Source organism: Limulus polyphemus, unplaced genomic scaffold, assembly GCF_000517525.1.
Source record: "Limulus polyphemus unplaced genomic scaffold, Limulus_polyphemus-2.1.2 Scaffold569, whole genome shotgun sequence".
Classification (NCBI taxonomy): Eukaryota; Metazoa; Arthropoda; class Merostomata; order Xiphosura; family Limulidae; genus Limulus; species Limulus polyphemus.
Window position 1 is genome coordinate 4,535 of NW_013666179.1, and position 11,936 is coordinate 16,470.

General features: G+C 31.6%; 1 protein-coding gene across 1 annotated transcript in view; it reads left to right on the top strand.

Annotated features, from left to right (window-relative positions):
* Positions 1–1,675: 1,675 nt before the first annotated feature.
* The window catches only part of LOC106459154 (zinc finger protein 845-like), a 38,296-nt gene continuing 28,035 nt past the window's right edge, over positions 1,676–11,936 (top strand). Inside the window, exons 1-4 of the mRNA XM_013918748.2 lie at positions 1,676–3,037; positions 3,526–3,694; positions 4,898–5,736; positions 6,937–7,022. Coding sequence (XP_013774202.2) covers positions 3,640–3,694; positions 4,898–5,736; positions 6,937–7,022 — 980 coding nt within the window. The 5' untranslated portion in view covers positions 1,676–3,037; positions 3,526–3,639. The remainder of the gene's footprint in view (positions 3,038–3,525; positions 3,695–4,897; positions 5,737–6,936; positions 7,023–11,936) is intronic.

Genomic DNA, 11,936 nt, shown 5'->3' on the forward strand with positions numbered 1-11,936 from the left:
ACAGTGTTTTTGTTATAGTTTTATCTAACAGAGTTGGCTGTTTCTGCTTGTTTCAAGAGTGGGACAGTGTTTTTGTTATAGTTGTATCTAACAGAGTTGGCTGATCCTGCCTGTTTCAAGAGTGTGACAATGGTTTTTGTTATAGTTTTATCTAACAGAGTTGGCTGGTCCTGCCTGTTTGAAGAGTGTGACAGTGGTTTTTGTTATAGTTTTATCTAACAGAGTTGGCTGATCCTGCCTGTTTCAAGAGTGTGACAGTGGTTTTTGTTATAGTTTTATCTAACAGAGTTGGCTGTTTCTGCTTGTATCAAGAGTGGGACAGTGTTTTTGTTATAGTTTTATCTAACAGAGTTTGCTGTTCCTGCCTGTTTCAAGAGTGGGACAGTATTTTGCCTTCAAGTTGTATCTGTTTTGTTTTTGAATAAAGTGTATTATAGGGTAGAGCATTTCTTTTACCTTACAATATGACATTCAAAAAGATGATTTAGAAGTGACAGTTAAATGTAAAATGGGTGTTGCACTATGCCTTTTATGTCAACCATAAGTAAAGGAACAAGTTAAGCTGGTTGGTTATATTGTGCTATTTTACAGTTTATTGCAGCAAACAACAATATTAAAGTAGGCACCTTGTTAAGTGATTGACAAATAATGGCCTAGGCCTAGCATTTTTGAAAATGTGAATTGTATATACACTTTTCTTTGTAACACTCAATATTTTCACAAATGACAAAAAATATAAATATGACATGAAATAACATATATGTATAATGCAAAGTTTCTCGAAAGATATTTTACCATATTTATTAACATTCAAATCAATGCAGGAAAACACAAAAATGTGATTCTCAGTTAGTGAAGTTTTCATCTTTTCAATGTCTGAAATTAGAAACTGGTTACACTAAATAGAAATTTTATTGGTGTTATTCTGGACTGACCAACTGTACTAATTGTTGAAGGGTTATTTTGTTTTGATTGCATGGACATTTACAAGACAGTGATGTATTTTTTTTGTCATAAATGAATATAATGTGGTTTTCAAGAAATATAAATGTATACATCTGATGTAATTTAAAGAATCTGTGACATTCAACTTGTAAAGGGGGTGATTTTAAGTATGAGTATATTGACATATTATGCAAACAACATTCTGAAACCCCTTGATAAAAATGTGGGAGCCCTATGATTTGTGGATATTTTTGGATTTTAAACTCTCTAAAATAATCAAAATTGTTATTGTTTATTTACACGTATGGAACATGAAACAGTTGTACCTCATCAGATAAGTTCCCCTTTATATAGTTGCTTAACATTAAAACAAGTTTTTTGTGCAAAATTAACTTTGTCCATGAATCTCAGCCAGTCTTACATACCATTGTTATTGATCTGTACAATTTATCAAGCAAGAATGCCATAAAATAATCCAAAAGTTTGTACTTTTCACCTTTATGTTACATTAATCAAGTGTTATTCAGAGTTTTGTGTTTTGATTTCTCTCAGATTTTATCTTCTGTGGAACACATTTATCTTGATGATGGATGTTATTCATAGTTTTGTGCTTTGATTTCTTTCAGATTTTATCTTCTTTGTATCACATTTATCTTGATGATGGATGTTATTCAGAGTTTTGTGATTTAATCTCTCTCAGATTTTATCTTCTTTGTATCACATTTATCTTGATGATGGATGTTATTCAGAGTTTTGTGATTTAATCTCTCTCAGATTTTATCTTCTTTGTATCACATTTATCTTGATGATGGATGTTATTCAGAGTTTTGTGATTTAATCTTTCTCAGATTTTATCTTCTTTGTATCACATTTATCTTGATGGTGGATGTTATTCAGAGTTTTGTGACTTGATTGTTTTCAGTTTTCTTTAGGATGTTGATAACAGTGTCCTTAAACAGTTGTTTGGTTGATGTATGGCTTCCACATCTTAAATGTCATTGACAAGTCACTTGGATAGGCTAGTTGCTCTTCATATATTTGGCATTAGCTTTCAAGCATACTTACCTTTTGTTTGTTAATTGAAGCTAGTGAAAGGATTGAGTTGTTCATTTAGTATAAAGTGAAACTAGTGAAAGGGTTGAGTTGATTGTTTAGTATAAAAGTGAAACACACTTACCTTTTGCTTGTTAAACTAATTGAAACTAGTGAAAGGGTTGAGTTACTTGTTTAGTATAAAAGTAAAGTACACTTCCCTTTTGCTTGTTAAAACCAATTGAAACTAGTGAAAGGGTTGAGTTACTTGTTTAGTATAAAAGTGAAGGACACTTGCCTTTTGCTTGTTAAAACTAATTGAAACTAGTGACAGGGTTGAGTTACTTGTTTAGTATAAAAGTGAAGTACACCTGCCTTTTGCTTGTTAAAACTAATTGAAACTAGTGAAAGGGTTGAGTTGTTTGTTTAGTATCAAAGTGAAACACACTTACCTTTTGTTTGTTAAAACTAATTGAAACCAGTGAAAGGGTTGAGTTGATTGTTTAGTATAAAAGTGAAGTACGCTCGTCTTTTGTTTGTTAAAACTAATTGAAACTAGTGAAATGGGTGAGTTTTTGAAGTTTTTTCTTCAGTTTTATTGACCTTTATTAAAGTCAATGTTATTACAGGAGTGATAGATTTGAATACCAATTTTTATTGAGGAAAACACTGCTCTTCTATCCAATAATTTTCTCCTTGGTTTTAAATATTCTCGGGAGATTATCAAAACAAAAAAAGAAAATATATAACTCTACAGAAGTCTCACTTTATGGAAGAATATGTAATATTTTTTTTATTCTCAGTCTGTAGTTGTACTTGATTATAGGTTTAGCACTGTATTTGAGGAAAATAAAGATGAAACTGGGCTTATCTGTTGAAGAAGTGTAATTTCTTAATAAGAATTTGTAATATTGTGTTGGCATAAAAATACAGTTCCACTTTTTTAGGAACAGAAGAAAATTATTCAGTAGAAAAAGGATCTTCACTCTCCATCTTTGATTTTAAAGTAGCAGAAAAAGAGCAAGAAGAGAATTATGATTATGAGCCAAAGAAAACTGGGGTAATTTATTGATTAAAATGTTTGTACCTAGATAATTTTGAGATAACAATTTCTGGTTGTTTGAGATTGCACCATTATGTTTAAAAACAGCCCCAGAAAGCATCAAATTGTACCTGTTTCAATGAAAATTACCAATTTTTACCTAAAGAGTATGTCCCCAAGCCCTCCACTAAAGCTTCTCCACTCATTTTCTTCAAAAGTAGCAATACTATTATAAATTTCTGCCTACACCCCTGCTTTTTTAACATATTAATAAAGTTTATCAGATTCTATTTGAAAACCAAAAATGCCAGCTGTAACTTATCATGTTATAGAATTAGGGAACTGTAGGGAGACTTATGGTGTTTCTGCATATTATAGAATTAGGGATCTGTGGGGAGACTTGTGGCATTTCTATCATGTTATAATATTAGGGAACTGTAGGGAGATGTGTTTCTGTATGTTATTGATAGTACCTTGTTGTTTGTTATTGTTCATTTTTATTTTAGGACACATTTGTGAGAGTAAAATCTAAGCAACCTGGTGATTCACCACAAGATGACATTATTTCTAAGTTCAGCGAGAGTGATGATGAAGTTCTAGATTCTTCAGAACGTGATGTTATGAGTTTAAAAAAAGAAAAAGAATTGACAGAAGAACTGGAACAACTTAATTTTGGTGAGCATAAATATTTTAATTCTATATTTGTCAACCATATGACATGTAGATATACAAGCAGAAACACATGGCATTACACATAGTGTAAAATGTTTATAGAATAAACTACATACAGAATTGACTTTAAGGTATATCTAGGCTCGTATTAGATATGTCTGCACTGGAGTTTTTTTTTGTTATAAAAGTTTCCTGTAACATTATGAAGATACTCAAACACTAATTTGTTGAATTACATTAGTTAAGACTGCATCAGAATAGGCATACTGGTAAAAAATTACACAAATAAAGTAAATTACCCTTCTGTGTGAAAAAAAACCCAAAACAAACTATACTTTATGGTAATAGACCATATAATGTAAAGATTAACAGCTTTATAAGCACAAATTAAGTAACAAAGAACATACACAAATTTACAAAATATGAAGATTGTTACCCAATTTGTTTTGACATACCACTTGTAATTTTCAAGGTATACTGTGTGTGTGTGTGTTAGTACAGCAACATCTAGCGAGTGTTGTTTTCTCAGTCTCATTTCTTCATACATATTCTGTTGAAAAATGTTTTCCATAATGGATACAGTTGAAAGCCCACATCATTGTTTATGAGTTTGTCTGCATTTTTGTGTATTTCAGTAGCTTCTCTAATATTTCTTTGGTGAAAATATTTAGGTTCTGCATTTTCGTGCCAATTGTTTTACATACATTTGATAATAAAGTCTTTAATTAAATTTTGTGACATATGGTTTGACCCAACCAAATGAAAAAGAGTTAGATAAGACAGAGCAAATTAGTCTTAATGTAGTGTTGTTTCTCTTTTAAAAATACAGGAACTTCCTATGTAATTACAAGGTGTTTTTTCAATAGACAGCCTATAAACATTACTCTTATTATTTCAACTTTACCAAGCAATCATTTGGATGGTTTAATTGTTTTAAGGAATCTGGAAAGAAAATCATGCAAGCTATCAAACCACTGTTTTGTAATCTGTTATGTCTTACCTATCTTGTTTTATCAGTTTAAAGTGTTCATTAAAAAGATATCACCTGAGAACAGCACTGTTTCATTTTGTTTGGTTTAAGATATATCTTTAAAGTTTTAATATTTTTTTTTCTTATTATTTTATTAAGCTTTATAAATATTTAGGACAATAATAATATACACTTATTGACAACTACATGTATTCAAATCCATTTTGTGATTCTAGATCCAAAGATCTACATGAAAAGTGATCATGGAATGCAATTTCCTGGGTGCGAGATTACAAGAAAGAAATCTCTATTAACAAAGACAAGAAATTACAAATCCCTGAAAACAGCTAGTGGTGATGTGTGTGGCAAGAAAGACAAAGTTTCCCAAAGTGGAGATAAGTCGTACAGGTGTGTTACGTGTGATAAAAAATTCACTTCAAACAGTAGCCTAAAAGAACATGTGAAAACACACATTGGAGAGAAAGTGTATAGTTGTGTAGTGTGTGGTAAGGAGTTTGAAGGGAATAATAAACTTAAAAAACATGAGAAAATACACATTGTGGAGAAACCATACAGTTGTGTAGTTTGTAGCAAACTATTTAGAACTAATAGTCTTCTTAAAGTACATCAGAAGATGCACAATCAGGAGAAACTGTACGGTTGCGTATTTTGTGGCAAACAATTTGGAAGAAATAGTTATCTTAAAGTACATCTGAGAATACACACTGGGGAGAAACCATACAGATGTGTTGTGTGTGGCAGAGAATTTGCAAGAAGCAGTCACCTAGAAGAACACATGAGGACACACACTGGAGAAAAACCGTACAGTTGTGTAGTATGTGGAAAACAATTTAGAACACATACTCAACTTAAATTTCATCAAAAAATACACACTATGGAGAAACCATACATTTGTATAGTGTGTGGCAAAAGATTTAGAAGAAATGACTGCTTAAAAGAACACATGAGGACTCACACTGGTGAAAAACCTTATAACTGTGAAGTATGCATAAAAAAATATACAACTAAATGTGGGCTCAAAAAACACCTAAAGATACACTCAGGGGAAAACCTTGTATAGTGGGGGATACAAAATCCTTATGTAATAGTGAACGTAATAGACATGAGAGTACACACACTGGGGGAATATTGTGAAGTGTATGGCATAGAAGTTGAAATTAAGTCATCTTAAATTAAAAAAAAGACTACAGAATAGTCTTTGGGAAGAATTTCTCTATTTGTATAGTGTGCCAAAAATAAAATTTTGCAAATAGAAATTTCTTAAATATGTTTTTAATGATAGTCATTGAGGAGAAATACAAGTTTGTAAGTGGTACCGATAAAGTTGTGAAGAAGTAGTAGTAGCTAATGTTAGAATTATGTGTTAAAAATTTTTAGCTGTTAATAATTGTGAAGGGAAAATACATAGTTGTTAACAAAAAACTCTGAATCAAGAGTTTCTGAGGAAGTAACTTGGAAGAAGTAATGTGTATTGTGGGTGAGGAAATCAACACTTTGGAAAAATCATATCTTTGTGTAGCATGAAGCAAAGAACTTGAGATATTGATTGGCTAAAAATACATGACAAGATTTATGTAGTGAAAGAAACTGCACAATTTGTGACGTGTGGCAAATAATTTTGAAGTAATAGTAATGTTGAAATACACTGGAAGGTACTAGTTCTGGGCAGAAATCAGAGCAAGCCAAGTATGTCTATGGAATGAACATTTACTGTTGACAGCAATGTGTCTCCCTCTACATGTCATTAAATGGAGAAGAACAGATCTGTATTTGTTTTAACATAATACCATTTCACTTCAGTAAATATAGACACTTACAAATACAAAGTGCATTTCTTTCAAATGACATTAAAATTACTCATAAATTAGTTCTGTTATCAATACCAAGTGGTTACTTTGGTGTTTTTATCACTATAAGTAAACTAGAAAGATAAATGTGTGTTAGACATCATGCTGGTCTTCCATGCAGAGGAAAATTACATGACAACAGTATCATTCAATCTTCCAGATATATCTTTGTTTTAGATCTATAAATATATATTTGTTTATTTTAGTGGTTTTACTAGTACACTGTATTAAAATAGCATAATAAGTATAGATCCAAAGCTTTATTTGAACATCTATTGTGAAGAGTACATTTCTTATGTAGTATATTTTAATACAGAAGTCTCCATGGAATATCTAAAAAGCATGCAATCCAAGGAGAAGTAACTAAATAAACATAAGATTTTATTTAGTGGAGATAAACTGTGTAGATGTGTCAGTATGGCAAACAATTTGCAAGAAATATTGACTTAAACGACCATGTGAGGATGCACACTGGAGAGACACCACGTGTAAGGTATAATAAAAATTTTGGAATGAATAATAACCTAACCTTTTATATAAAATAAATGCACACTGGGAGGAAACTAATTGTTTAGTGTGTCACAAAAAATTCAGAATCAGTTAGTCAATTGAAATGTCTTAAGAAGAAACACAATGTAAGGGATTTTCAGCTGTGGTTAGAGGTTACTTTGGAAATAAACCATACAGTTGTGCAATATGTGGTAAAGAATATTATTATCTGAAAAGTCATCATAGAATGAATATTTTTTTAAAATCATACAGTAAACATTGAGGAGAAATCATAAATTTATGCAGAGTGCAGTAAAGAGATTGGTAGTTGTAGTAATATTGTAAAGCAACACAGGATACATTGTGGGGAAAACTTTATGCTTCTGAACTGTTTTACCAAATAATGTTGAAATAATAGCCAAAAAGTCACAAGATTTACATTGGGTAGAAACTGTGTAGTTTGTGGCAAAGTACTTAGAATCAAAATTACTTATCGAAGTATTATGGATTTTACACTGGAAATCTTTAAAAGGTGTGTTGTGAAAATCAAATTTAGTGTACTTATGATGTGAAAAAACTTTAGAGGATACATGCCAAGCAGATATTATAAAGTTGTGAGCCATACAGTGAGAAATTATTACCAATGAATACATACTGTGGATAAACAAAGTATTTTTACTGGAAAATATTTAAAGAAACACAAATAACTTTGCAATGGGAGAGCAATAACACAATTAAGTATCTGCAGCAAAAACTTTAAAGGAGATCCTATAATGCAGTAGAACTACCTTTAGTAAAATATAAGGCATTGAAAAGCAATAGTAACATTAAAATGGGTAAGACCACTTACACTGGAGAAAAACTTTATAATCTTATAAAATATAACCAAGAACTTGGAAGCTGCAGTAATTTAAATTATTTTCATTTTGATTCACACTGGGGAGAAACAATACACCTGTAGTGTCTATGGTTTTCGTAGACTTGGTCTTTTGTTAAACGTAAAATTATGTACTAGAATATTTTTATAGAAAGTGGAAAATATTTCAAAGAAATAGTTTTCTAAAACAATTTCAGAATAAATGTTACTGTAGAGAAGCTGTACAGTTAAATATACCTGTAACAAGGAAATTTAATTTAAAAAAGTCATCACAGTAATTGTGGTGGATATAAACCACGTTTTTGTGAATTCTAATGAACCTCTGTTCAAACATAAGCTAATATTATAGGCCATAACTTTGTTTGTAATTAAGCACAAAGCTACACAATGGGATATCTGTGCTCTGCCAGCCATGAGTATTGAAACCCAGATTTTAGCATTGTAAGTCTGCAGACATACCACTGTGCCACTGGGGGGCTAGGTCATAAGTGCAAAAGATTATTTGAACTAATGAAGTAAGTTATATAAAACAATCTGACAAGAAGTACGTAATGCCATAAATCAATATGCAAGAAAAATTTAAGACATTTATTAGAAGTTATTGAATCATTATTTGGGTATCTTTGCCGTTAGAAATGATTTTGGACGTAACAAAAAACTTAACAGACAAAGTTATATAACCTGACGTGATGGAATATGAAAGTAATATAAAATATAAGGAAGTTGTAGTGGATGGGGAAAAAGGTGTGTAATTAGTATGATGTTTTGCGTGGTTATTTGCTTATAATAACATTTTAACAAAACAAAATATTTATTATGGCTGAGGTTTATATGATGCCTTACTCTATTGACTTTCTTGTTGTATACCTGATTTGAATACCTAATGTTAATATATTAAAGAGAACAATGCTGTACTGTATTTTCAAAGCTGATGTATACACTCCTTTTTCATGGATCTATTCTAATTTTATAAAATGTTATATTAGCAGAATGGGGAAGACACATCTGTGTATGATGATACTATGTTTTTATTTTTCTTGTGCTGAACAAAATCATTAAAAGCTTCTATTGCTTTGTGTAAATTTAATGATGTTAAATACGTCTTAAAAATTATACTCTTACACAATATGATTTTTGTTTAATTCTCATTTACCCAACTATCTATGACATTTAATACCTCAGAGACTCTAGAAAAAAGGGCCTTGGTGTAACGTTGTGGTTAACATGACAAGCTGCAAATTCAAGAGTTTAACTGGGGGAGAGGGAACAATGTCATATTTTGTAACTACTAACTTGATTTTTGGATTTGTGTTCAGCATTATACCATTAGCTTTCAACTTTGCATGAGAAAATAATAAATTGCTCACACTTTGTGACAGACACTTAAGTAAACGTGGTTCATCCAGTATGATAACATTTTCATCTTTCACTTTCCAGATTTTAACACATAGTCTTCAATTTGGCTAGATTATTTGCTTTACCAGTATGGTTAGTAACACTGATATTCCTTCTTTCAAAATATTAAGAAGTTAAAAATTTTATGCATCTCCCGCTTTTATAATTTTTGAATATTAACAGTTTGCATCAAAAAGTCCTGTAATGTACACTTCCAGCAGGGGGTCAAGTGTAAGTGTCATATGCATATGTGAATCACCACACTTCTACTGAACCACAACAAGAGGGTCAGGACTTTTATTTTGTGTAGTCATGGACAATGGGGAAATTTGTCGCTATATATCATGAACAACTTTGAAAATGTGGACATCAACCTGACTGAGGTAATACATAGTGAGAAAATTCAATAAGTCTCAAATGTTTATTGCCAACATTTATTGGCCCTGTTTGTCATGGTTGAAACAGTTATTAATTTCACCCATCCATAACAAATTTAGAATGTATCCGTACTAAGGTACATTCAACTAATTTTTCCTGTAAGTGTTCTGCACGTAATTAATGTTGTCCTTGTAAATTAGTGTCAAAAAATCATAAACATGTACTAATCCATTTGTTTGGGTAAATGTTGCAATGACTACTCATAGGATCTTCATAGTTTCATGCATTGATTAAGTACTTATTATAAGATTGTGGCAGTTGGATATTGCTCATTGTAATGGTTACTAATGTGGTATTCTGAATTACACTGATTTACTTTAGACTGAATGAGTGGGTCCTAAAAAAATGAGACACGACAAATGCTTTATCATGGAGTATGGGTTTGTTTCTCCTTTGACTGAGTTGGATGCAAAGAAAGAGAGTTTTAAATACACAGATCTCACTACTTATTTACAAACAAAAGTTAAAATTCAAAAATGTGTGTAATTCATCTTTAATTAACAGAAGAGAGAGAGAGAGAGATTAATTTTAAGGTCTCAAAACTTAACGTTTGGTCCAAGTGAGAATCTAGGATTTACACATAGTGACTAGTGCTAATCATGTGACTGATCGTTCATATTATGAGAGCATCAAGATATTATCCGGCCTATCGTTGAAGGATACTGGCTGTCGAATTGTTCCACATTGCAGCCATACCTCCCATGGGTAGAATAGGTGTTGCCTCCATAGTATGATAAGGGCAACTAGAACAAAGTCAACTTAATGACATCTTGTCTACATGTTATGCAAAAACTTAGAATAAACAATTTTTTTAAACTTCTACTTTAAAATAGGTAAAACATTTATGGTATGTTTGCATACCATAGTAAAAAAGAGATTTGCAAAACTACGTTAAAGGTATACAGAATGATTATAACAACAAAACTGAAGAAGTACAAAAGGAAATGAATGAAGTAAAAAAAAGGAAGCACTAAAGGACTTTGATGCCAGTATAAAACTTCTAAAAACTGAACTGACAAATGTAAGGACCAAACATCTATCCAATAATTCCAACCTCAAACATAATTAACTGTGAAATATGGAATAGGAGCTCATTTGTTCTACACTTGTTATCATTATTGCTGTGCCACCTATGATGGTAGGACTTTCCTAGACTAGTCAAGCTATATCACTACCATTAAGTTACAGAACTTAGCTGATTATATCAACAACATTGTCCAAATAAAAAAGAACCACTGGACCTTGATAGAAAAGTGCGATGAGAGGCATATCAGGCTCAATTTGGAATGATTTTGAAAGTGAATGGATGGAATACTGAACAACAATATATTTATCATGGTGCTGATTTAAGAAAACCAGCTTTGACAAAACTAAGTAACCTTACATCTGAGAGCTGGAGCAACTATTAGGCATTTTTGGTTACCTTCTGAAATAAATTTGGAGTGTCACATCAAAAGGAAGTTTCCAAAGCAAAGTTTAGTAGCAGAGGAAGGATATGATCCTAGCTGAAGTTTTGAAGATGTGGAAAGACTTGCCCAATTATCCAGATGCTTCATGTGAAATGATGGATTCATTAGCACATGATAAATTCATCATAATTGATGATGGTATGCAAATTTTGGTTAAAGCAAAGTAGGCATACATCATTAAAAGAAGTTATTCAGTTGACAGTGGAACTAGCATTAATTAAAGTTGCAACTGAACAACTAAAAGGACAATTCTGGAATTGTAGTATCATCAGATCAAATAGCATGAAAATATTAACTCCTGATGGATGGTTGGAAGAACTCAAAGGACTGGTTAAACAACTGGTTACTCAGAAAATATATGTTACAATTGTAATTTAATGTACTGCCAAGAATTGCAGACAAAAGTCTATAGGAAATAAAAACTCTTAAAGAACGTCAGAAGAGGGGAACTGCTATAAGTGTGGTAGACATAAATGCTATTACCAAGAGTGTGAAGAGTCAACTAAGGAAATGATATCCTTGGTATGAGTTCTAGAGCCCAACCAAATCAAAGGAGCAACAAAAGGCTAACAAACATTGGAAAACAGAAATTAGATAGGCTTAAGGGTCGAAGTTCAGTTGAGAATACTTCACGTGCCACAGTTAAGATAAGAAGTTTATTTTTGAATGATTGTTTGTTTGTTTTGGAATTTCGCGCAAAGCTACACGAGGGCTATCTGCGCTAGCCGTCCCTAATTTA